Source organism: Typha latifolia, chromosome 15 (genome assembly GCF_019914945.1).
Source record: "Typha latifolia isolate L0001 chromosome 15, TyphaL0001v2, whole genome shotgun sequence".
Classification (NCBI taxonomy): domain Eukaryota; kingdom Viridiplantae; phylum Streptophyta; class Magnoliopsida; order Poales; family Typhaceae; genus Typha; species Typha latifolia.
The window spans coordinates 1,952,027-1,979,592 of NC_133100.1; the positions used below are offsets into that span (position 1 = coordinate 1,952,027).

The 27,566-nt window shown below is 36.4% G+C and overlaps 2 protein-coding genes across 3 annotated transcripts; one reads left to right on the forward strand and one right to left on the reverse strand.

The window, feature by feature from the left end:
* Nucleotides 1-697: 697 nt before the first annotated feature.
* On the forward strand, nt 698-20,456 carry LOC140802276 (sister chromatid cohesion protein SCC4). Of its 2 annotated transcripts, XM_073157744.1 has the most exons (11): nt 698-1,835; nt 1,922-2,390; nt 2,708-2,746; nt 4,253-4,374; nt 5,559-5,705; nt 5,816-5,905; nt 6,036-6,160; nt 15,217-15,422; nt 16,771-16,895; nt 19,864-20,101; nt 20,228-20,456. In XM_073157744.1, the coding sequence occupies exons 1-10, from the start codon at nt 1,191-1,193 to the stop codon at nt 20,050-20,052; spliced, it is 2,157 nt and encodes a 718-aa protein (XP_073013845.1). In that variant the 5' UTR covers nt 698-1,190; the 3' UTR covers nt 20,053-20,101; nt 20,228-20,456. The 2 variants fall into 2 exon arrangements, with proteins under 2 accessions (XP_073013845.1, XP_073013844.1); XM_073157743.1 differs by having other exon boundaries at nt 19,864-20,456.
* A 766-nt stretch (nt 20,457-21,222) lies between these two features.
* Nucleotides 21,223-24,258, reverse strand: LOC140802315 (ras-related protein RABA5e-like). The gene is made up of 2 exons (XM_073157800.1): nt 23,779-24,258; nt 21,223-21,741 (listed from the first exon to the last, which is right to left on the reverse strand). The coding sequence occupies exons 1-2, from the start codon at nt 24,107-24,109 to the stop codon at nt 21,425-21,427; spliced, it is 648 nt and encodes a 215-aa protein (XP_073013901.1). The 5' UTR covers nt 24,110-24,258; the 3' UTR covers nt 21,223-21,424.
* Between the last annotated feature and the right edge of the window lie 3,308 nt (nt 24,259-27,566).

Consider the following 27,566-nt stretch of genomic DNA (forward strand, 5'->3'; position numbering starts at 1 on the left):
GATTACAAATAGACTTTTAGTTTAGTAGCAAAAATGACATCGATTTAGATTATCATCTTATTGAATGCTAGCTTGCGATGTACAATGTGACAACTTAATGTCAAGAGTGCTTTCTTATACGGTGAGATTGACTCAAAAATTTATATGAATCAATCTCTAAGCTTTATTGAATGACTTCTCCAAATCATATATATAAATTGAATGTGAGACTATCTACAGGCTCAAACGTACACCTAGAATTTGCTATGGTAAAATTGTTCAACATTTTAAATTTTTTATATTTTAAAATTTGATCTAAGTATATATGTGAAGAATTATAATAGTATATATGTCATCATTTCAGTTTATCTGAATGACATGATTATTACCATAATAATGAATAATGAGATTATTACTAAGCTTCTGATAAGCTTAATATCTAGTTTGAAACAAAGAATTTATGAAAAATTATTTTCTTATGTTGGAGATGGAGAAAAGTGTCGAAAATATTTTCATTTCTCATATATACTATGCATCAAAGCTTGGGCCGTCCCCCTTTTTCAAATTATACATTGTTACTTTTCTAATTTAATTAGATAATTACCTTTTTCTTAAAAAAGAAAAAAAGAAAAGAAAAACGGCACGACCGAGGTGAGGTCGAACATGATTTGGCCTCATCCTGATCTCAATATGTTTGGATTTAGTCAAGATATGGTTTATATTTTCCCAGTCTAAGATCTGAAATCTGAGCATAAGCCATAGTACGATTTTTTTAATATTTTTTTCCTCTCCTCCTCCCTCACCCTCTTACCATCGGGTGAGAATAGCGGTGGCCGGTGGGTCGACGGAGTGGAGGTAACGACGGCGAGCAACATAAAAAGTGAGGTGACCTGAAAACTGTATTAAAAATCTAAAATCCTAACACTTCAATTGGTCGTATCGACTCGACCTGGTAGGTTTCCAAACCAAGGCTCCGCCCCGAACCCAGCCCTGATCCGGGGGCTTCCAGTTTCGGCATGGCCCTGCCCACGGGCAATCTTCTTCTTAAATGTGAAATGAACGCCTCATTGTTCACAATTACCTCCATTCGGCTAAGCCGTTGACTACTCACCTCACCATTCCATACAGTAGTGGCCCCCTTCCCCTTCCTCTCCTCCCCTCCCTTCCCGTGCACTAGTTAAACCCTTACCCTAGCGCCACCGCCACCGCCAATGTCGACAGCAGCGGCGGCGGCGGTCGAGGGCCTCTGGGCTCTCGCCGAAGAATCGGAGCTCCGGCACGACTACGGCGGCGCCGCCCGCTGCCTCGAGGCCGTCCTGCAATCGGGTCTCTCCCTCCTCCCCCTCGCTGAGATCCGCACCCGCCTCCGCCTCTCCCGTATCCTCCTCTCCTCCTCCCACAACCTCCACCACGCCAAGGCGCACCTCGAGCGCGCCCTCCTCCTACTCTCCCCTCTCCCGTCCTCTCTCGACCTCAAGCTCCTCGCTCACTCCCTTCTCTCCCACTGCTACCACCTCGTCGGCGCCATCCCTCCCCAAAAGCACATCCTCCTCCGAGCCCTCCATCTCCTTAACAACTCCAATTCCTCTCTCCCCTCCTCCTCCGTCCTCCTCTGGTCATGCAACTTCCATTCCCAGCTCGCCTCGGCGCTCGCGATCGAGGCCGACTACCCCGGGGCCCTCTCCTCCCTCTCCTCCGGCTCCGCCGCCGCCGCTGAGCTCTACCGCCCTGAGCTCCAGCTGTTTTTTGCAGCGTCTGCTCTCCATGTCCACCTCCTACATTGGGAGGACTCCGTCGCTGTCGAATCCGCCGTTCAGAGTTGCGTTGAGCTCTGGGAGGCCGTTCCGTTTGACCAGGTTTTACATTTTTGCCGCTTTGGCCAATACCCATTTCGTACTTTTTTGTCTTGTTGATTCAATTGATCGGATTGGTAATGCCGCAGAGACAGCATTGCGTCGGATTGTTTTTTTACACCGAATTGCTTCAGACATTCTATTTGTTGAGGATTTGTGACTATAAAAGCGCGTCTCAGCATGCTGAGAGGCTGGATGCAGCAATGAAAGGCGAGATACAGAAGGCTCGCCAGTTGAAAGACCTGAGCTCTGAGCTGGATGCAGTGGAGCAGAGCCTAAGAAAGCCTAGTCTGCAGCAAAGGGAGTGGTTTGCTTTGGTCGAGAAGCAGCAGCAGCTGCGGGGACAATTGAATGCTGCTACTGGGTTGGATGCAAATGGCGATAGGTGGGATTTTGGAGATAAATTGCTATTGGCGCCTCCGCCAGTTGATGGTGAATGGCTTCCAAGGAATGCTGTATATGCTCTGGTGGATCTCATGGTCGTCATGGTGGGGCGCCCAAAAGGGATATTTAAGGAGTGTGGAAAACGGATACAATCTGGGTTGGAATTGATCCATGGTATGCACATATTTGGTCTGTCAAACTGTAGCCCTACTATATCTTTGCCATGCTTGACAGGAAAGACTTAGTTTGGTTAAAAGATCCTTCTTAGATTTTCGTAATGTCTTGCACTAATTTGTGCATATGGAATGTAATGGACCTTCAGTCTTTCTTGCCTCCATTTTGCATACATGGTTATAAACTCACTATGCATGTTGAAAGCTTCCTAGGGTTCATAAATTGGAAAGGCACACTTTTTTAAGTGAAAAAAGTTGGAATTCGGTTGTGACTATTTAAGCTGAACTCTTACAAGTTGATTCTTACATTGTGTGCAGAGGAACTAGTGAAATTGGGTATCGTTGATGGCGTAACCGGTAAGGATTCTTGATTGTTTATATCATCTAATATATTTGTTTTTGACTTGTAATAGCTGGAAACTCAGTTAATTGATTGCCTTCATACTGCTGAATTGACTTTTATGTATGATGGGCTTCTTTAGTTTTAACTGCAAAGGCTTGCACTAGGCATTTCTAAACAAGCTCACATTGTTCTTGTAATTTTGTTTTTACCATTCTCTACAACTAGATCGAGTAGACGAGAGCATATTTATAACCATTCTCTATAGCTAGATTGAATAGATGAGAGCATGTCTATAACCAAATTTTTGTAATTTTGTTTTTACCATTCTAATATTTATGTTAGAATATAAAAATATAAAAATTGCTATTTTCTAACTGCCTAAGCTTTTAGAATAATTAGTGAGTTAACATAGTTTCATAATAAAGATCTTGATTTTAAATCTTGCTAGATCCATATGTTATTTAAAAAATATAAACTATCCATTTAAGTCTACTTCTTAGGGAGTATTTGAATATAAAAAGATAAAAATTACCATTCTCTAACAACTTAGCTTGTAGAGTAACTGTTGTGTTAACAGTCTTATTGGATGTTGTTACATTTGTAGAGAGCGCATAAGACAATGATACATATTTAATTTTGATAATTATTTTTCTCCCAGAAGTACAAAGAGAGCTAACATTCGAGATTATCGCCTAAGTTGATTTAGAATACATAATGTGCTCGTCGTGTCTAGCAGCATCCCACATAGGCATATACTCTTCTGATTATGTCTGAGACTCAGAGGGGTTGTCACTTGTTATATGATAGGTTATATGGTCTCATAGGATTGTTATCCACTGTGTTAACATTAGCAGTTTGGTGTCTTTTATGTTTTCTGCTAAAACACTTACCTTTTGTTGTCAAGTTGAAAGATTGATTATTGGAGCCTTATATTTACATGAAATAGAAGTGAGAAATATAACTTCCAATAAAATCAGAATGCTAATTGTTAGAATAAAAAGAAAACCTCTATGTTTTCAAAATATTATGTCTAAGAGAAAAGGTTTAATATAGATTCTAATCTACTTACCATTGACCAGTATGATGGAGTTATTGAAAAGCAAACTCGCAGTTGAGATAATGAATGCATTGCTGAATGCTGATTATTGCAAAAAATATTGTGCTTGTGCATAGAATACCACCATGGAGATCCTTCATCTCTCAGGATCTGTTACCCTGTGATTTGATATATATGGTTGAAAAATTATGGTTCAAACTGGACCATTTTGTTATTGACTTAGTTCTTTTCTATGGATTCACAAAGTTGCATTGATGGCCAATAGGAGCCTTTTCCTGAGATATGAGGCTAGCAAATTTAAACCTCTATATGGTTCCTTTGTCCATTTATGGTGAAGTTGGCCATGTTTGAACATGCTCCTCGGAAGCATGAGAAGGATGCATTTGTGCTTTATTCAAAATCATTGCTTCTTGTCAGGCAGATCATAATTATTTTCCTTGATAAGTTGACACATCCTGTGCAGAGGTGGATTTGCAACATTCAACCATCTGGATTGCTGGGCTGTATTTGATGCTTCTAATGCAATTTCTGGAAAACAAAGTCGCCGTAGAACTTACACGATCTGAATTTGTTGAAGCTCAAGAGGTAATTAAGATTAAAGCCTGAAATATTGGTGACTCAACAACTAGGAAACATGGATACTTTGATAGTCTTTCCGTACCTAATTGGATACCACATTGGATACGATATTTGTCGGATACTTCTGGATATGTATCAGATACTTTGAAGTATCCGAATTTTTAAAAATAAAAAGTTAAGATTGGATACTTCTTAGATACTTCTTGGATACTTCCAAGATTCCTTTCAATAGAAACTAAATTGAAGGAGATTATCATCTTTCATTTCTTATCGGGTCTTTGTGAGAAGATTGAGTTTGTTTATTTATTTGATCTATATTAAGAAAGCATGTTACAATGGCCAACTTCTTTTATTTTGTAGATTGAATTGCTTTTTTTTTCTTTCTTAAATCTTAGTTAATAATATACTACATAATACTAGTTCTTTGTTACGAATGGTAGTTCGTTTAATAAATTAATTGAAGGTCTCTTTATATATAAACTATCATACACAAAAATAATATATAATTCCTCTCTTGGGAAAATGAATGTACAAAACTTCACTAATTCATATATATATATATATATATATATATATATATATATATATGAGCTATGTATCTTAGGCGTATCGTATCCTTATTTTTTAAGATTTGCTGTATCGGCATTTCTGTATCCCATATCCTTTCATCATAGCTCAACGGTATTCATTTTTTTACTGTTACATGGAACAAAAAATTTTGATCTCAGGGCCTGAAAGTGTTGTATTTATGGCTGAAACTTGCTGTGTTATTGTAGTACACATGGCCAAGTCTGAATTATCAGAATCTAGAGTAGGATTACGTTATTAGCATAAGGAGATAACATTTTTTTGGGCCTAGCTATTCTGTAATTATTGTATGTGTTTCTAAATAATGCTTTTAATTTTTCAAGTTTGCAGTCTGTTTTATAGACTTTATTTTTCCCCCATGGAATAGGAGTCTATTTTCAGATAAATGCATTTGGCACTTGGGACTCTCTGATCGGTTCTAATATTCCAATGGTGTTGGTATTTGGATGAATAATAAAATTCAAGCAACATAGATCATAACTAACTATGTTGGAAGTTCACGAACACTTTGATATTCATTCTCATCCCCTTCTATATGGAAACATAATCTATTATAATCCTAGATAACTCAAGAGTTGTGTTTTTTGCTTCATTGTTTTCAGGCTGTGGCACAGATGAAAAATTGGTTTGTTCGTTTTCCAACAATCTTGCAAGGGTGTGAAAGCACAATTGAGATGCTTAGAGGGCAGTATGCTCATTCCGTTGGCGGCTTCCATGAAGCTGCTTTCCATTTCATTGAAGCTTCAAAGGTTTGTCTTTTCTTTTTTGGTTTCTTGATTCGTATGGAAGTTTTGTTAGCTAGATCATTGAACCAAGTAATATACTCACTTTTCTTACTATGTTGTGTTTGTAATTTCAGCTGACTGAAAGTAAATCTATGCAATCCATGTGCCATGTTTATGCAGCTGTCTCCTATATATGCATGGGGGATGCAGAATCATCTTCCCAGGTGAAATGCAGTTCTTAAAAGCTTTAGTTTCTTACTTCTCATTCCAGTACCTCTGTACTTCTTTCATTTTATTTTATGTCCAGCTAATTAGTTTTTAATCCTGAATTTTCTCCTTATTCTCTGTTAACAGGCTCTAGATTTGGTTGGACCAGTTTTCAGGATCATGGATTCTTTTGTTGGAGTGCGAGAGAAGACATGCATCGTTTTTGTATATGGACTTTTGCTAATGAGGCAACATAATCTACAAGAAGCACGGTAAGCATTAGTATATCTAGGTGTAGTTTCATTGAAGTTCATCTTTTCCATACAGAAGGTCAATTATTTTATATTTCTATGCTCCACCGCCTTCTAAATTAGTCTTCAAAAGTTGGCCGTAGATTCAACAACTTAATTATTTTTTCGTAGATGACTTTATTTGTTGTTCTATCTTGGCAGTATTTCACCCTTATTCTTAGTGATAGATCTGACACATTTGATACTTATTACTCAAGGAAACTTGATTTCTTTGTTACGAACTAGATTTGAATCGATCCGGACGTAAGAAAATTATGAAAATTTAGGAAATTTAGGTGGTGGTAACCTCGTGAGTTTGGATTCTAGTTGCTCTAGTTGCACCTAAATTGGAGGTATATATGAAAAGATATAAATAAAATAGTGGAGGGATGTCAAAATAGGGTAAAACGGTAAATATTTAACATTATGACAGTTGTCAGAGGGTGACGGACGACTAAGGGTGGTGGTGGACAGCTGTATAGTAAAGATGGCTATTGGAGGAAGGTGGTGGTTAAGGTTTGAATGCTTGGAAAGTTTCTATGGTTATGATCTACTTTTATGAAAATAAAGACGATTTAATGACTACAATAAAAACGATAAATATGATAATAAGAAAATAACTAAACTTAATTAATTCTCAATGTTTTGATACTTAGATTAATAAACAAAAAAACCCAACCTCTTATTATATAGAGGTTGGATACAATGAGTCATGGATGGCCGTGCCGGCGGCATATTGGCACATGGCACGAGGGGTGCCGCATGGCACCCCTCCTAATAGTTTTGTCGCTTGCCATCGAGCTACTCGTTGTCGATCACCGTTGCCCGAGCGCGTCGGGCGCCCTAACCAGAGAGAGAGAGAGAGAGAGAGAGAGAGAGAGAGAGAGAATACGGCGAAGGCGATCGGCAACGGCGAAGGTGAAGGTGAGTATCCCTTTTTTTTTCCTCTCCTCTTACGACACCGCCAGCAAGTGCCGCGGCACGTGCCATGCTGTGCCGGTCGGTGATCGGCATGGTCCGTGCCTATGGCATGGCCATTCTTACTCGGATTTAGCTCTAAAATCTTATACTACTCAAACTAGGATTTACTTTAAATTAACCCTAAAGACTTATACGACTCGAATTAGGACTGCCTTAGAGGCTTATATGATTTTATTGGATTTGCCTTAAAGGCTTACATAAGCATGAATCAATTAAAAGATAAATAGAGTCAACTCGACTTAACCCACGTGGTCGGATTTTAACAATCTACTATGCTTTCGACATTTTATTCTCAAGGTGACTAATACGCGAGCTGGATCTTCCAATTTATGTTGTGCTCTTTGCCCTATGGGTCTGTATGCAAATAAGGCTTAATTAGCTGACGCTGATCCACCGAGTTGTTCTACCAGTCGTCTTCATGCTCATACTTGGGCTTGGGGTCATGTACATAAATCGCAAACTGGTGCACGCGAGGTGATCAAATTGGATTGCGAAAATTTAGCACGCATCGAGATACGTGCACTTCATCTCTCTCATAGGATTGCATTAACCCCAATATTTTAAAAAGCGGCCGTGGGTGGCGGGCGGTCACCCCACCGCCTAGCACCTAGGCGGAAGGCGGGCTACAAGGCGGGTGACAAGGCGGTCTAGTATTTTTAATATAAATAAATAAATAAGTATAGTATATACAAAAATTTTAATAGTGCATTAAACCAAAACACTAAATAATATAATCACATTGGCTAATTGCTTATTAGTGATAACTGAATAACTGAGATATTTGTTTACTAACTCTAGTTTATTCACATGAATCACATTTCAAAATCCTCTAATCAGAAATTATATACTTAAATAGCAGGCAATTAGTAATTCCCCCAATTAATAATGCATGACAGTGAAATTTTTTTTTTCTCTGTAATCTTAATTCAATAATTCATAAAACAATTAGCAATTAACTCCTCTAAATTTCTAATTAATTCCTATAACTATATATCATAGCATATTAAGAGTAATTGAAAAATTAAGCTAGGAAAAATTGGGAACATTTAAGCTCAAGAAAAGAAAACAGTAAACTCATTGATTCATAATGGGAGAGAATGAGAGAAACTGAGAGAGACTGAGAGAATGAGTGAGAGAGAGGGAGAGAGAGGAGAGATGAGTACCTTTGTGGGAGAGATGTGCAGCGATGGAAGAGCTAGTTCTAGGGTTTGTCGGTGAGAGATGTGTAGTGAGAGAGAGAGAGAGAGAGAGAGAGAGAGAGAGAGAGAGAGAGAGAGATCAACGTAGCATTTGGTTTTTTTATATTGGTTAGTTTTATTAAACCCGGTCCGCTATAAAACCCGACCTGCTCACTAATATCCGCATCTTGACTTGGCGGGCCAAAGCGCTAGCCCGCCAAGTCGGGCCAGGCGGCCCATCTAGTGCTATTTAGCGCCTAGGCAGCCCGCCAAGGCGCTTGGCCGCCTTTCAACATGGCGGGGCGGCCCTGCCATGGTAGCCGCCTTTCAACATGGCGGGGCGGCCTCGCCATGGCAGCCGTCTTTTTCGCTTTTCAAAACATTGATTAACCCTAATCCTAGGGTTGAAATTTATTTTCGACCTAAAGGTGCCGTTGTGGGCTGCATGGATGTTGACGGCGGCTGTGCAAGGTTGCTTGTTGGTGGCAGTCGGCATCCGGTGGGTCATTGTGATGGGGGAGGGGCGGTGGAAGCCAATTATCAAGCTCGGGCTAACGTTGAGGCAGTGACAGCCATGGTGCCTCGTCAGCGGGTCCCCCGATCCTCGGCAGCTGCGGTTGGTGGTTGTAGTCTCATTGTCATGGAGCCCTGGCGGCAACGACCCCTGGTGAAGTCATCCCAACGTGGCTTCGCTCGGGCGTTATCGCCACGAGCGTGACCGTTGGGTTCGACCATGCAACGTTCTCCAGTTGGTGCGGTGGCCACCATGGGCTTGCAGTCGGCCATTGGAAGCTAACCGTGATCGTCAGTGGTCGCTGGAACGCCATACTCGTGGCCAAGAGCTGTGATTTCACTATAGCTTGAAGGGCTGTCGATGACGGCTTTTCGGCCAGTTTTAGCGGCTGTCGTCAGCATGGATCGGGTGTGGAGGTCCCATGGAAGGGACCGAACGCGGTCATTTGGGTTGGACGCACTTGGATCGCTGCTGGTGGAAGGCTAGGGTTTCGAGCTCTAGCTTCCACCATGGCTGGGGAAATGATGTTCCGGGCCGTTGTTGGGGGCTTCTCCGGTGCGATAGAAGTAGTTGGGAGGGTCTGTAGGGGTGGTAGGGACTCCAACGTGGCTGGAGGAGTGGTTGTAGCAGTTTGAAGCTCTGTTCCATCTCCTTCAAGGGTGGTGGAGTTTGTCTCGACGTGGGTAGCGACACTGGATGGTGTTACTAGTAGGACCTCTGCCAAGGCCTGGATCGAGTCCTCGACCGCATTTGGGATCTCCTTTGAGTTCTTCTTCAAGTTCTCTTTCAATTTGGCCGAAAGTTTTTTGAATAATGCCTTCACTAATACCGATGGCTCGTCGTCGGTGGTTGCTGGTGGTGCCGAGGAAACCTCTACAGGGATGGAGATGAGTTTTTGGTCCTTCATGGCCACGATCTCCTTTAGGTTAGCTTTGGATTACGTGTTCACTAATATCCGAGGAACGTTGGCTCTGATACCAATGTTACGAACCGGATTTGGATTGATCCGGACGTAAAAAAATTAAAAAAATTTAGATGGTGGTGGCCTCGTGACTTAGGGTTCTAATGGCTCTGGATTTACCTAAATTGGAGGTCTGTATGAAAAGATATAAGTAAAATAGTGGATGGAGGTCAAAATAGGGCAGAACGGTGAATATTCGATGTTGCGGTGGCTGTCGAAGGCTAGCGGACAGCCAAGAGTGGTGGTGGACGTCTGTATAGTAGGGTTACTACTGGAGGAAGGTGGTGGCTAGAGTTTGGGTGCTTAGAAAGATTCTATGAATATGATCTATTTCTATGAAGATAAAAATGATCTAAATGCTACGATAAAAACGGTAAATACGATAATAAAAAAATAACTAAACTCAATTAATTCTTAATGCTTGAATACTTGAATTAATAAATAAAGAAACACAACCCCTCTATATATAGAGGTCGGGTATAATTAGTCCTATTTGGATTTAGCCTTAAAAGCTTATACGACTCGAATGAAGACTTGCCTTAGAGGTTCACATGACTTAATTGGACTTGTTTTAAGGGCTTACATAAGAATAAATTAATTAAAAGATAAATAGACTCGACTCGACTCAACTTAACCCACATAGGGATCATAACACTCTTTCTTTTAGATATATCCTTTACTTTTCGGTTTGGTAACTGCATTTGTTTTGAGCATGTCTAAACGGCTGGAAAAAGGATGAACTAGAAGTGACTTCCAAGAATCAAATAAAAGAAACATAGGCAAGGGGTTCTCAACGTGTGGATTTTTTATTTACACCATTGATATTAAAAAACTTCTGCCGTAACGCCTAGGCTCTCGCCTTAAATATATATAACTAGGCTCCGCTTAGGTCTTGCTGAAATGACCGCCTTAGTATCTCATATCATATTTTAGTATGTAAATTGACTCTTAAAGTTCAAAGTTATTGTTTGGATATAGGTATTTAACTTCTCTAACTATTATTTCTTTTATTTGTTTATTTTTTGACTGTCTTGAATTCTGGGCACCCACCTAGGCACTTGCCTAATGACTAGGCGCTACATGATTTTTTGTTCGCTCATCTATCATGTATAGTCTTTTAACATTTTGATTTACACTCATTATAAATCTTTCTTGACTTTAGAATGTAAAGAGGCATTACTTTAAAGGCTAGCTATAAACTCCCGTCTCCCTGTGATTTTGGAAGATAATACAAGATGACATGGTGTTCAGAAAGGCTACCAGAGATTCCCTCTTCTTCTATTGTAGTGTGGTAGATGAAACCAAGGTCTATCGGATCGGTCGATCCGAGTCGATCTTGATTCGGATCGAGATTGACTAGACTCAATCCTGATCCGTGGCCGATCCCAATCAAATGATTAGAATCGGCCAGGATCAATCGGTTTTGATTAAATCGGGCCAGATCCATTATGGATTTGACCCAGAGATATCAATTATTGATGTTTCCAAGCTCTTTCCCTTTCTCTCTACTTTTTTTTCCCACTCTCTTTCATTTAGCTCCAACAAACTCTGACGAACTCCAGCAATGCAAATTCTTTCAAATGAACTCTAACGAACTATGGTTCATTAGGTATTTATTGTTTGGAACAATCACATGATCCATATGCTGGTTATTATCTTTTTTAAGATCCTCAGTATCCTACAGACACAAGATCCATGTATTGATTATTATTCAACTCAAATTCAACAAGATACATTTGATATAAATGATATGATGCAATCACTATTTGGGACAGCAGACCCTAGACATCATTAATTTTTAACTTATGGTGATTATGATGACGATTACAGAGATTTACGAGAGCTAACTCGGTATTCATCAGATTTTGACTTTTGAGTAAGTTAGTATTTTTTTTTAGTTTTTAATGCTTATATATGAATAATTATTATTTTCTTATTATTTTGTCATTTTTTCTAAATTTTTAGAATTTTTTCTGCATTTTTAAATAATATTTAGAATTTTATGTAATTAAAAAAATTCTATTCGATCATCAATACGACCAATACGGGCGATCCAGCCGATACGTATCGTTTTTCCAGAAGGCCGATCCCGATTTTTCAAACCTTGGATGAAACCTTCTGAAGAAGAGCACACCTGTTGATTTTCATGTTATTTTGGGATAATTATACGCAAGTTCCATGAACTATTGCCGATTTTCATAGACCCTTTGTTTATTTTTCATGACACAATGACTATCTTAATTATGTAAGACCTCCGAAATGTCCCTTTTGTTAGTTATTCATTAGAATTTTCTATTAAAAAATATCACATGATTGTCATATGATTAATTGTAGGCTCTCCGGGGATGATTTTATCTTTAGAGAAAAGAAAGAAAAAAGTTGAGGATGGTTATGCTTCTGGCAGGTGTTGTGCCGACCATCGACTAGCACAGCATGGCATGGCATATGCCTCGACACTTGCCAGCAATACCAAGAGAAAATTGCTCCACCACCAGCTCAGAGGAAGAGAGAGAAAGAGGAGGGAGAGAAGAAATGGAAAAAATAAAATTAGAAAAGTAAATTTTGCCTTGCATAAGAGAGAGGAAGAGAGAGAAAGAGAGAAAGAGAGGAGAGAGAAGAAAGCTAAAAGAATTAAAAACTTTTTTTGCCTTCGTAATAATAGAGAAGAAAGGAGAGAAAATAGGAAGAGGAGAGCCAACTTAGTATTCATTAAAATTTTGAGTAAGTTAATGCATTTTTTAGTATTTAGGCTTCATAGGCGAGTAATTATTATTTTATTATTTTTTAATAATTTTTCTAAATTTTTAAATTTTTTAAATAATATTAAAAATTTTACATAATTAAAATTTTCTTGGATGGTTGATCCTGATCCCGATATCGAGTTTTAAAACCTTGATATTTAGTTGCTCACATTTCTCCATTCTAACTTTTACCTAACTTTGAACTTGTAAGTATCGCTTAGTATGCTGTTTCAGGCTTTCAGCAAATATAAGAGGTAAGGTACTAACTATAATGAAACATAAGGGCTTGTTTGGTTTGAGTTCGGGGGTCCTTGAACTGGTTTAGGAACCCTTAACCTGGTTCAGTAACCAAACAACAATTTTTTTTCTAATCTAATTCAGTGCCCACTCCCTAATAATTCTAATATTATTTCAAATTTATTCCAGTTTTACCCTTGACATGATTTAAATCTATCAATTTTCTCTCTTCTCTTTTTTCTCTCCTTCCCCTCTCTCCTCCCTCTTCCAAAAAATACATAATTTTTTATTAGAAAAGAGCTCTTTCTAACACTGAAAAAAAATATTTGTAAACACAAGTGAAAAAAGTTATTATTTAATATAATTTACTGATATGTTTAATATGAGTTTATAATGGCTAATTTGCAATTATATTTTATAAATTTAATAATAATATTTTAGTATTATTTTTCGTAAATACTAAATTTTTTTATTTTTTTTATGTTACATCAAATTAATAATGATGTACCGCATAGTTGTGCTGTAACTTCCTTAGGTGTCAAATGTGATATTGTACTTGGTTGTTCAAATTAGAACTCCATTTTGATACGATGAGAAATTATACCCTAGTTTCAAATATTTTCTTTATGTATTTATAATTTCCCTCCAAAATAAAGATATTTTCATCTATTTTTTTAATTTACTAAATCCACAATAAATTGTAGAGTGGTTATATGTTTATGAGCTTTTAAGTTCGAACTCATTTTTTAATAAAAATTTAGAATACGAAATATTAAAAAAAATGTTAAAATTATTAAAAATATAAAAAATGACTATTAAAAAACTAATAATATGTAAGCCTAAGTGAGGCTTACATGCATCGTAAGCCTTGTTGTGGGCTTACATGCATAAGCCCAAATGGTAATTAACCGTTGAGAAAACTAATAACACTGTTTTTGAGGCATGTTAAGTAAAATACAGGAGCTGAATTATAAAATCCATATTATAGAGCGAATGATAATAAAGACAAAATGTAGGGTGTTTTTTGATCAATTTCCCTAAAAGAATAAAGAAGACCATGGGACGGATTTAATGAAACTAAGGCTGGTAATTTATGGAAGCAGTAGCAGAGGTAATAGATTCTACTACAACAAGGTGTGCAAGATAAGAGGTAGTGAGTTCTTGAGTTGGATGGCGCATGCACAGGAAGATCAGGTTAGCTCTTAGAGAAGAAGAATAAGGGTAATTTTAGTAATCAAGTCAAATAAATTTTAATAAATAGAGTATACTAATATTGATGGCTTTCTTTTTTTGGTTCAGTCTTTTTTAGAGAAAAGACTATTAAAAATTAAACTTGGTGAATACAAGAGTCTCCTCTAGAGTCAAAGACCAAAATTTGCAGTAGTGCAGAAGGATAACCCCCATCCCAAGTACGCCCGAAGTCTAAGCTCCTATGCTTACAAGCAAAAAGCCAATCTATAGCACGGTTAGCTTGCGTAAAAATATGTGTAATTTACAATTGTTAAAATTATTAGTTAGGATTTTAATAGCATCAATGATAGTGGTAATGGACCAAGGTGGCAGCTGACCCTTGGCCAAGATATTGACCAGCACAGAAGAATCTGACTTGATCCAGGCATTTGCGAAAATTCTTTGTGCAGTGCTCCTTAATGTTTCTCTAATGGCCGTAGCTTCGGCAATCAGTGCCAGATTTATATGGCCCACGTCGAGAACTTGCAATAATTAGGCTATTGTTAGTCTATCGGACTATGAAGCCTGCCTTTCTCTTTTCATTCCTATTGACAAAGGAGCCATCACTATTGACCTTAACCCACCTAGGTGGGGAAGGTTGCCAGTAACTAGGAGTGGGGGTTGGGGTGGGCTTTAGAGATCCGACAAACCTTATAATCATTAATATAATCATCTGTTAAGGAGATAATACGAAGCCAAACCTTATCAAGATCTTCTCATACATTTGTAAAGTGAACTCGATTACGATACTTCCAAATCTGCCAAAGCATGACAGCAATGCATGCCTGATAGCCTTGTCTGTTTTGGTTCAAAATTCAAACATAGGGTTTGCTAATTTGTTTTATAAATAAGGAAAACATAGGGTCTGAAGTTCTGAACCATGATCCAACCTGTCTTTTCTTGAATATCTGTCTAGTCTCTAGTCTATGGATCTAACCATCCTTTTGCTAGATGATTGTTAAGGTTTTGGTATTTTGCTACAGCCTTCCATCTATACCTTTTATTTCTCATTCTTTTATTTCGACCCTATGTCTTTTTGGGCTGTATATTAGTTAGTGTTGTAATGTGACGTACTGTTACTAGGTGATAACAATAGCTGTGTCGTGTCATTCAAAGCCTATATACTTCCCATATGCTAACTTATAGAAACATGCCTTGTATTGTTTTTCCTAGTCCAACATTTTCTTATTATGCAGGATTCGCCTTGCGAGTGGCTTAAAAATTGCACATCAACAACTGGGTAACATCCAACTTGTTTCTCAGTACCTGACAATATTAGGTACATTAGCTCTCCAACTGCATGATACTGGACAAGCTAGAGAGATATTGAAGTCATCCTTGACATTAGCAAAGACACTTTATGACATTCCAACACAAATCTGGGTGCTATCTATTTTAACGGGTGAGTATCATATAACTGTGAAATTTCACTGCTAAGCAATGCTTATATTTGTACAGTTTTCTTCTTTTGTGCTGCGTCCTAGTTCTGATTTAAATACTGATCAGGTTGTTCATCTTATTTCTTTCAACGTTTTTACATCTCCAACTTTAGAAGCTAGGATGAAGAATTACATCAAATATTTGGAGTTAAAACTTTGGGAAAATCTGCAAAAAGCCCCCTATTTTATAGGTTTATTTTGGTTCAGACCCTAATTTTATTTCTGAAAAACCTCTATCTTCTATAAGAAATATTCATTTAACACCTTGGGTTAATTTTAACTCATGTTACTTAACATATAAGAATCTATAAATACATATCCAATCTTATTTAAGATGATATTTTAAAAATTTCTAAGTTAGCCTCATCAATCTCTATAATGAGCTTATATGCAATGGTTTTACTCTCATACTTTATATAATTTTTGTTTCAATTCTTCCTCTCTAATTTTTATATTTTCAATTTCAAATTATTTCTATGTTAATGGGGATTCATGCCTTTCTCTTAGCAATGATCTTTTGATAATTCCAGATGTATGGTTGCATAATTTTTTTTGGAAAATTACAGTTTATCCCTTGTGGTTAGGCCTAAATTTACTTTACCCTTCTAGTTTCATTTGTATTATTTTATCCATCTTATGGTTATATCTAAATTGAAACTATTACTTTTTCGATTATATTTAACCAACTGACAGACTAAATTTGAATATCCTTATTAGATATAATGTTGTAAAAAATTGGATAAGCTTTCCAATGCATCTAAAATATCCGATTGGATTTCAAATGACAAAGATATAATAAAAACATATATTTCTTCAATATATTAATTGTATTTTTATTATTTGAAATCCATTCGGTATTATTTTAGATGTATTGAAAAGTTGATCAAATCCATTATAATTTTATATGTAACGAGAATATTCAAATTTGACCTCTAATTTAATCAAATATGTTGGAAAATAAGAGTTGCACTTTAGTGTAAATTACGAAGGGATAAAGTGACATTAATAAAACCATGAGAGGATGGGGTTGAAGTGAATTTAGGCCTAACTATAAGTGAATAAAATGTAATTTTCCCTAATTTTATATATGATAACAACAGGTGCTATGCCGGTAACAATGGGGTTTTAATTGGATATTTTTTTTTTTATAAAAGACAGTTTTTTTAGAAAAAACTGTGGGGTAGGGTTCGAACCATAAAAAGTTAAAAATGTACACTGGTTTTTTGAAAAAAATCCTTAAACTTTTGGTTTTTGAGTAAATGTAGATCCCCAATAGTAGGAATAAAGCGTGAACTAATTTATTTCTTCCAGCTCTGTATCGAGAAATGGGGGAGAGGGGAAATGAAATGGAGAACTCTGAGTACGAAAGAAAGAAAGAGGATGATTTGCAGAGGAGACTCTCAGAAGCTCATTCTCGTACCCATCATTTTGAGCTGGTATGTGAAAGAATAAGTATATCTGAACTAGGAAGTATTTACATTGACTTCAATTTATAATACCTTCCATCAGAAAGCCATAACCTGTACATTTCTGTGACTTCTACAAGTTAATTGGTATGGAAACATGAAGTCCCAAAATCTGCAAATTCTTGTTACAGTCTCTTTTGTTGCCATCCTTCTTTGTCCAGACACTGTCCATGTCCGGAGGAAGGTTTTGAGGTTTGTTTCTAGGTTGCATGAACTTAAAACTATTTCCAGAATTATGTAGGTAGCTTTATCAGCCAACTGGCTCTTTTCGTTTCACTGCAAGCTTGTATGTTGCTGGCATTTGCTTTGCTAGAAGTTCGGGACCAGATTCTGGAGGGTTGATGTCAGTTCCACAGCCAGATACAGCTTATCAATTTTTCTGTTGAGCCTATCAGTTGTGACCTGTGTGTGTGCACGCTCTAGGGCCAACTTTGATACATCTTTTTGTGGATGCTTACATGGAAGCCTTTGTTAAAATCTCAATTTGGGGAGCCAAGACACCAGGGCCCAACTTTGGGTATCCTAAACCCTAAAATTTACATATCCTTGGAATCTTTCACTATGTCTCCAAAATCCGAATCTTTTTCAAATCTCCCGTAAATTATTATTGAATTGTGAGGAACTACTGCTTATGACATTGAACACAAAAAGATACCAGCTTAACCCATGAAATTTAAATTGCAAGGCGTCAAAGTTCCTTTCTGCAAATCATTTATGATTACTACAGGTCAGCAGGGTTACACAGACAATCATAACAATCCCTGAGATTGAGATTTCTTAAATCATATTGACCATTAGATTATGTATCAGGTCTTTAGATAATCATCAGATTTTAAAATTTTAAGTATGAAAATGCTTTCAAGTGGAGTTTGCTAAGCTTGGTTAAGGACAGTTTAGAAGAACTCTGAAATCACTTCCTTTGTACATCACTGGGCTAAATTTAAGCTGGTACCCTTTTAATAATTTATCAGTCAGACATGCACTTTTATTGTTTATGAGAACAATACAAAATTTAAAGGTCAGACTAGTCACAAATGTGATATGAAGAATTATAACGTTAGTTGATCAACCACTTCAGAAGTTAGTCAAAGTTAGGGTTTTGCCAATTCTATAAATATATGACAGACTTTAGTAATTTCTCTTTTAATTTATTGGCTTGGATAAAGAAAGCAGATGTCCTATTCAGCAATACCACCAGGATAAATTCATTTTAAATTAGTTGGAGGCTCGGAGCAGATTGATCTGTCACATGAGATCAGTTCCACTTGGTACAATATGCTCGCAGCAGAAAACTACTGTCTATTTCTTGTGAAGGTTTGACAGATGCAAACAACTCTACCTTAAGTAAATAAAGTTCTCAGGCATTTTGTTGAATCTAAGACTCTGTCTCTCCTCTTTTTTTTATTTATTCCAATTTGATGACTCATTATAGGAAATTGGTCATCTAGGAAGCATGGACACTCCAAGTAACATGGCTTGTCCATGTCCAACACTGGCACTCATCAATCACTCATTAGACACATGTCAAAACTTCACAGAAGTATCCAAAATTTAGAAAAGTAAAAAAGAACTTGCACACTTGTTGGACACGAGATTTAGTATAAATGGGTCACTGGGCTGGGTTTGGAGGACATATTGGACACATTTTGATACAAGATTTTGCATATGCTGCAGAAATGTATAGCAGAAATCATTTTTTGCAGGATTTGTTTTCACATATGCTGTGGATATGTACTGCAGAAATTATATATTAGTGCACTCAAGGATAATAATATTAGTGCAGATATCACTGGTTTACCTCTTTCATGCACTGTGGTAGTAAACTGCAATCTTATAACCTGTTAACATAATCTGCATAGAGTCAAATAATTTTATTTATTTATTCTCATAAATTTAATTGTACTGTTACATTTTATATATGTGCACGCTTTGATTGTCACCCATGAATAGAATATGCATGCAACATGCTTGTGTATTTATGTTATAAATCAGCAAAACTCTTCTTTATCAATAAAATAATATATAAGGTACTTTTCTATGTATTTTATTTTGTTGTTTCCTATTTTTTCCAAGATGTATCACCATGCCCGCAACATTTGTACCTGAGTCCCCATGTCTAGGGTTGTCAAAGTAATTGAGTTATCTTGAGCTCGGCTAGCTAAAGGCTTGATTAAACTCTGCTCACTAGGAGCTCTATTAAGTTCAGCTTGTTATAGAAACTAGTATTAGTCTTCATTCAAATTTTAATCTCGAGATTAATTTTGAGACGAGCTTGATCATAGCCTGTCTAGATCAACCTTGGTTCAGTAAGGCTCGTCATAATAAATTATATGTATATGATACATTAGATATAGATCCAATGACTAGTCTTATTCTCTAAGAAGACTAGACTTTGGAGAATGAGTTCTCTTTCCATCAATTTAATTGGATGTGATCAAACTTAAATGAGCAAATTTATTTGATTTGATTAAGGTTGAAACCATTAAATAATTCAAACTTTATTCAAGCTTTATTCAAACTTGAATCTGGTTTTAACTAGACTTGGTTTGAAATAGGCTTGTTTAGTACTAACTAGCGGCCTGTTTAAGCTTGAGCTCAGCTTGACTTGAAGTAGGTCTGAAATCAGGCTCCACTCAAAATTATTTTGAACCGAGCTTGATCAGTCAAACTTAGCTTCTTGGCAACCCTGTAGTCTGCGTCAGTGATCAGTGCTTCTTGGTTGGTCGCATGAAAATGAATATGCTGTAGTTCTCTTATTTGAGGCATATAGAATTAAAACTGTAATATTACTGGATATGACAATTTGATGTTTTCTTCTATCTGCTTACAGTTTTTTGATCTGTCAAGGACCTTTTACTATGGACCTGTATATCTAATCTATTCGAGAGTGCAAACTGTTTGAGTAATTCATTAAGTATTGGAAACTGACAAATTGCAGATAGAGAAGGATAGGATCAAAGTTCGGCCACTTCATGAAATTGCCATTAAGAGAGCAAGTGCTGGGCCATCTACAAAGGTTGATCTTGATATCCCTGAATCCATTGGCCTGCCCACTCCTCAACCCGTGGGTTTGTCTTCTAGATTACGTGAAATTGATTCAGCAAGGCGTGGTAAAAAGAAAATCTAGCAAAAATCATGGATGCAAATGGCTCGAAGGATCCCTTCTTCAATGAGAAGTATTGACCCTCAAAATATATTATGGCTTGACATTCTGTAGCAACCAAAAGTTTATTGTTTGGTTAGATAGGAGGCAGAAATCTGTTTGTACTGAACAACTGATGTCCCGAAGTTTGGATTGGCAGGGAGAGTGGCTTCCTCGTTCAGTTGTACAGTGTATAGGCATGAAAGAGTGGAGCTATTCAAGATGGCAGTTTTGGTGGTATTGTTTTGTAACAAAGTTTTAGCACTAGTATCAGAGATTAGCTTCTTTTATGAATGTACAAGCAGAAGTAGAAGTTTACAGTGATTAGTGTCTTCTGTATTGGATATCAACTTTATAGAAATTTAACGTAGTGTTGCGTTGCTTTGCAAGTGGATTTTTATGTTTATTATCTGTAGTTAGTTATCTATTTGTTTCCATCAAAGGTTTTTTCTTGGAGGTTTTTTCCCGTTACTTTGTGTTTATCATTGGACCATGCTGTTTAGTCACTATATCGTAGAAAGCATTCCATAAGGGGTGTTCTGCGAAATAAAAAATAAAAGAAAAACCATAATAAAGAGAATTTAGGGTGATGATTGACTGATGAGGAAATCTCTTTGTTTCTTTGTTTATTCTTTTGTTTGTGCTTGTGTTTGAGATTTGAGAAACAATCATTGAAAGGAGTTGAAGACTTAAATTTCCTTTCTCCATACTTCAATTTCTTGAGAGCTACAAAGCCGAAGTTCTTGAGTTCTCTCTCCTAAAAAAGAGTGAAGTTCTTGAGACATCGCCAACATCATGACATTCCAGATTTTGTTTGAAGCAAAAGAACTTGTGCTTGATCAATGTTCTGTAATATTGCTAACAAGGTGAAGTATAGATCATAAGCCAAACTGGATGCAACCGAGTGATCAATCAACAGCTACTCGATTCTAACAGGGTTTTGTTTGGATGTGGAAGGTGGTTCAGAAGAATGATTATTGACAACATGTGGTTAATCTGCTATATTACCTTCTGTAATAATTGATAAATCAACTCAAAGGTGTAACAATGTATCCAGCAACTTCAAATATATAAAAGTGAGGAAAATAATTATTTACTTAAACAAATATAAGGAGTGGTGGTATCACCATTGCATTAAAGAAAAATCAGAAAATATAATGATAATCAATAAGCATTTAGAATCAAAAGTGAAATCCTAGTACATTATTATCTATAAAGTACACATTTTGGTTGATACAGCTGAAATTTCAGCTGTGACAACTTCTGAAGCAAGTAAACTCATTCTCTATATAGAATCAACTAATCAACAAACAGAAAGCTCTTCACCACACTTACCTTGTTGTTTTTACACATGATTTCAACAGCAAGAGAACTTGCTTGAAGTTTTCTTTGATTCATCATCTGCGTTGCTAGTAAGACTTACCCTGTTGACAGACAATTGTGCTTTATAGGAATCAGAATTCAAGACTTTCCTGCTGACATTGTCGTATATCTCCCTGATGACAATCTCAAAGGCCTTCTTCACATTTGTAGAATCTAGTGCAGAAGTCTCGATGAAAAATAACCCTTCAGCTTCTGCGAGGTTTTTGCCCTCCTCCACGGACACATCTCTGATATTTCCCAAGTCACATTTGTTACCGACCAACATCCTTGCAATGGTTGTCTCAGAATGAGCTGCCAACATGTTTCCAATCATGAATACTATAATAAAAATACCAGATTTGTAATAGATATAAAGTAGTAAGGTAATAAGATCTCAATAGATATAAAGTCCCAATAGGTATAATACAATGAAACCATCTTAGGATCTAGCACGCTAAAATGTAGAGTCAGTTTTGTAGACCAGACACTAAAATTACTGTCTCCTCTATCACACTGATAACAGAAGTGATTCTTTTGTTTTGGAGACTAAGAAAGCTTTCATAAGATAAATTAGTTCATTGCAAGAGTAGTGGTAGTTCCAGAAGCAGTATCCAGTCCTCAATGCTAAAATCAACATATGTGCTTGTGGCTTGCCCAACATCCCTAGAAGTTATTTGACCGTCCACCACTGTTATACACCATCGCTAGTTGATGTGATGATAAAAATGAGGCTCAATTTGTCTAAACTAGCTAGTACTAGACGACATATAAGGGACTATCCATAAATGAAATATCACATCCAAGCATACCAGAGATGATTTATCAAACTTGACATGCATGTGAGCATGTCGATTACAAAGGATTAAACAATTTCTGAGAATAATGTGATGAGACTAGTTGAAATTGCCTCCTGCAACATGGGCAAGTTGTATTTAATGTTTATTACCTAAAAATAATTTAAAACAACCTACAAAAAATTGTAGCCTTAATGACTTATATTGATGGAGAGGAGGAAACTAATTTTGCCAATGCTACACTTGGATTCTTCAAATGAAGATAGACCTCAGTTCTTCTATTTCCTCCAACTAATAATATAAGGAAGTGTAGTGGTAGAAAGTAGGGAGTGCCCCTCCTCTTTTATCCAAAACTCCTTTAGATAAATTTTCAATTTTGTGGTAAAAGGCTATGGCTTTGATTCTTTAGTTTCTTTCTGTAAATAAATTAAAGAATTGTTAAGATAAGTAGGGTTTTCAAAATATTTAACATAAAGTATTGCAGTCTAACCCATGTATAAACAATTGATGTCCAATTATATGCAGGGATGAATGCCACTAAGAAGAACTATTGAAGGTTGGGTTCAGTTCAGACAGGTAGGTTGAATTTCGATAGGGATCATATTGGGCTGGGGCTAGGTTTGGCTTCAATCCTATGCAACCAGCTGTAGGCCGAACTGAGAAAGCTGAACTACGAGCCAACTGAAATTTTAATCGTTCTAACCTAGCCCAGTTCCGCATTCTGTTCAACTTAGGCATAGCACCAAGTTTAATCCCTAAGAAGGAGGCTTGCATTACAACTTGGTGCTCTTTAGCCTTTACTAATGTACATTCATCTAAGAAGCCTCTGAAGATGTTCATCTAGATTATCAAAATTCTTAGGGAGATGATCTATCCCACATTGAAACAACAATAATGATACATAATTTCCTAGGTTCTTGTAATGATATAAATTGAAAACACTTATAATATTCGGTTCTAAATAGAGAAAGCACAAATGTTAGAGAGATGAACTAGTTTTCTACCTTAATACACGATTATTCATGGCCTACCTTGTTGGAAACCATAATTTCATTAAATCATTAGACCTACAATTGCATCAAACAATAGTATTCCATGTCCTTCATCATGGGTTTGTCCAACCCACTGCTCTGACAACAGAGATTACCTTGTTAACCAGTCCATCTAGTAGTGGCAGTGTTGTTCCCAATACTGTTCCTTTTTCCAATTTTTAGTTCCAATAACATGATCCTTTTCATATTCGGAAGCAATTGATTTACCCTGAGGTATCATCAATTCCACTTCCATATTCCAACCTCCCCTCCCTCCTCCCCCCCAAAACAAAGAATCATCTTTTTTTTACCTTATCGAGCAATGACCATGAAATGTATGACAAAATTCACAAACCAAAAAACACAAGCAGAAGATGTAACAAACAGATCAAACCCATCAAATGACATCCAATCTCCTATTTCCTAGTTCCCACCCTCCTCCATCATCTAGATCTAGCACGATACAAAGAGAATAAGGAAGAACAGGTAGCAAAAGTAGAGTAAAGATGGGATCTTTATCTTACTACTGAGCTCCTGGAGCCACCGCGAGACGCTATCGAAGGTGGTCCGTCGAGATATATCGTAGACGACGAGAGCCCCGACGGCGCCGCGGTAGTACGCGGAGGTGACAGCCCGGAAGCGCTCTTGGCCGGCGGTGTCCCAGATCTGGGCCTTCACCTCCTTGCCGTCGATCTCCATGCTCTGGGTCTGGAACTCCACCCCAATGGTAGCCTTTGAGTGTAGGTTGAACTCGTTCCGCGCGTAGCGGGAGAGGAGATTGGATTTCCCCACCGCCGAGTCGCCGATGATAACCACCTTGAAGAGGTACTCTTCTCCGTCGTCGCCTTCCTCCATTGGCTTTTGCGATCTACTCCTCCTACTTCGCTTCCTTGTTCTCCTCGGCTTTTGACGAGGGAGAGGAGAGTGAGATGGCAGGGTTGACTTGGGGGAGTGGTGGTTGTCTAAGTGTAGGGCTAAGAGTGACAGCAGTCAAACTTCGGTGGAAAATTTCTTTCCTCTTCCCCACTAGATTAGCGGAAGGGAAAATTATATTTCACACCCTCTTCTTTTCTATATTTTTTTTTTGGTGATATAAGGCTATTTTTACTTTAAAATGTGTGCAAAAATATTTTATAGATATCTTATAACATCCTTATACAGCATACTGGCTACCCATCTACAACTTGGTCAGGTTAAATATATGAGTTCTTTTCCTTCTTCTTTTTGAAAAAATAAAATAAAAATTCCACGGTGTCCTAGTTTAAACACATGCCTTTTGTTATGGCAATGGCTAAATATAAAATATAAGTTAGAGTTAAACACACGCATAACCAAATTACCTATTCTTTTTCAAAGTTATTGATAAATATTTGTCACTTATTTTTTTTTTAAATTTTTTATGTATTAGAAAAATAAATCTTTTCTTGCACTAAAAGTTACCGCCTTTAAAATTAAATAGTTTTCAAACAATTAAATTTTTTTAAAAAATGGGGTCTAAATAAAAAAGAATGAGTGCCACTTGGGAGAACATGCGCATGTTGCGCCTATGATCTAGCAAATCATATCCGCATGTTAAATAACTTAATTATTGCAAAGGTGACATAGATAGGGGAATCTTTTTTATTATTTTTATTATTTATTTTTATTTTAGAGTTCACAGGGACTTCAATTGAGTATTTGAGTTGTAGTCCCCCACTACCTTTTTGCAAATAGTGGCCTCCAATGCATAGGGTTTTTTTTTTCTTTTTATAAATAATCTAATTGGTTTTGGTTTTTGTGAGTTAGAAATATTTTAGGTTTTCTTTGCGCTTATATTTTATTTCCTATTTATTTTTTCTAACTTTGCCATTTCTAAACTCGAGTATGGCTTCCCCGTTGAAGAGATCGCAATGAATGACTTTGAATAAAAAAATTATTTATTCATTCGTACTTGAAGAACGAAATAAAGTTTTGCTTGGGGATATTTGTTATAGCCATCGTCTTCCTGTAATCTACGATTTTCATTTCATCGATCATGTGCTTCCCTAAAATCTCATCTATGTATATGGGTATTAAAATAACATTTAGTAGTATTGTTTAGTTATTTTATAATATTTTATAGTTATTGTTTAAAATTTTTTCTTCCTAAATTTTTGTCAGGTTTTGTTCGTGTTTTGCGGTGCTTTTTTTTTTCTAGTTTGTAAGGATTTGTGGGATTATTTTTTTGAAAAAAACTCTCTTGATTTTGTGGGACCATTTAATTAGGTTTTTAGTTTTTTGGTTAACAATATTATGACTAGTAATTTCTATTTTAGGGATTATTAGTGAATGTAAAGATATGAATAGCTGTAATATTGCTTTCATAATTAAATCATCAATGTTTGTTGATAAAATTCGTCCTTGTGATTTTAGTTTCATAGTTTATTGACAACATTCATCATTGTTATTTTTATTTCGTAGCTTATTGACAAAATTACAACTAGTTATTTTAGTTTTGTAGTTTATTGACAACATTTGTTTTTGTTATTGACATTTTAACTACCAAATGAAACATATATTTTGTGTGTTGTACATTTATATATCTGCTGGCTATTAGAAATCTTATGTTCTTATGATTTGTGCAGATAATTTAAATTAATCTAATGCAAAGACTAGGAAGAGAAATTCTACTAATTGCGGTGAAGATGAAAAGTATCAATTGAAGGAACTTCAACCAAGTTAGACCCTTCTATCAAAGAGGAATGAGGACTATGATGATAAATTTTAAACTAGTCGGACCTTCCATTAAAGAAGAAGATTGATAAGGCCATAGAGGGATCTGATTATGAAAGTCGGTGAAGAAAATACGTAGTCTTTAAATCATGTCTGATTACTAGTAAAGGAGATGTTTAAGTTCGTTCGTAATCGACATATGAAGATTGCTTCCAAAACACCTTTCAAGTTTTTATTTAACTTTCTTCATGTCGCACATAACACACCACTCTTTCTTAAGATAATTAAGGGATGAAGGAGTGGATCAACCTTTCTTTATGAGAAATTAAGCTTTAGAAAGTAGTAGAAACTGCTATAATTCTTAGATTACCTTTAAATGGTGAAAAAGGTAGTCTTCAACATGAGCAATTCAAAGAGCGAAAAAATGAATATTTAATTGTACGATATTTCTTTTGTAAAGTGACACTTCATTCGTGAAATGACATTACGAGAAAACAAAATGCGATTATTAATTTTCAGTATTTTTATTTCAACATTGTAATTATACTTGCCCCTCAGAGCTTATCCCCTATATTGAAATTTTTTAATATATTTGCAAAAGTAATTAGGGATTGACTGTTCATGAGTTCCTTTTTTATTACCTCTAATTAACAGTTGAGAAGGTCAACTTTATGAAGGCGACGGAGAGTAGCAAATGAAGTGTAAATGAGTGGATGTACCATTTGTATTGACGATAATCATGATTATGTCGATGAAATTTTTTATTTAAAATTTTTCTAACTACCTTACTCTCCTCATCGTAGATTTATTTCCTAGAGCGTTGCCAAATTTTAAAACCCAAGTTTCCTTATATGACTCCTAGAATATTTCAATGACTGGTGTTATGAAGTTTCAGAAAGACACTCTAGTAACTTTTATACATTGATTGAGTGTTGAGAAGGTAGGTCTAATTCTAAAGTTATTTATTTTATGTGCATAACATGCTTATGTAGACTTTATCTTTTGTAGATCTTCCCTCCCATTTAGCTTACTCAAGAGAAAAAAAATAAATAGTTAAAAGATTAGATCATGGCTTATGTGAAATTTAACTGAGAATAAAATCTATACGTGTTGAGAAAAAAAAAGATTCATCCAAATATAGATTGAGTTGTACACTGAATTATTTATATTAGATTATCAATAAGTATACTATGTGCAAATTTTTTTTTTCATGGTGAATCTAAGTTAGGACTCCCTAGTGAGCACGAATTATTCATCCACATGAGCCAAATAAAACAAGAATCATCCATCTACAGTTTATTTGAAGTTGTGGATGATTCAAAGAGATGGATGAGCCAAATGGAACAAGAAAATTCTGAATCGAAGGCCAAAAACGTTCAACTCAGGAGACGTTTGAGGAGATAGAAAATAAGAAGACAGCTAGGACTATAGAGTGGACTGATTCAACTAGTGGGGTGTTTATAGTGGACCTAAAGAAAATGTTCAAACTTTGAAGAAGTTCTTACATGCTTCGCAGCAGGTTCACCATTATTAAGCTGCACGATGATCGTTTTACGTTGGCGGAAGATGAAGAAGAAGGCGAAGATAATGATGGTGAACAACATGAGGAAGATGAAGAGAA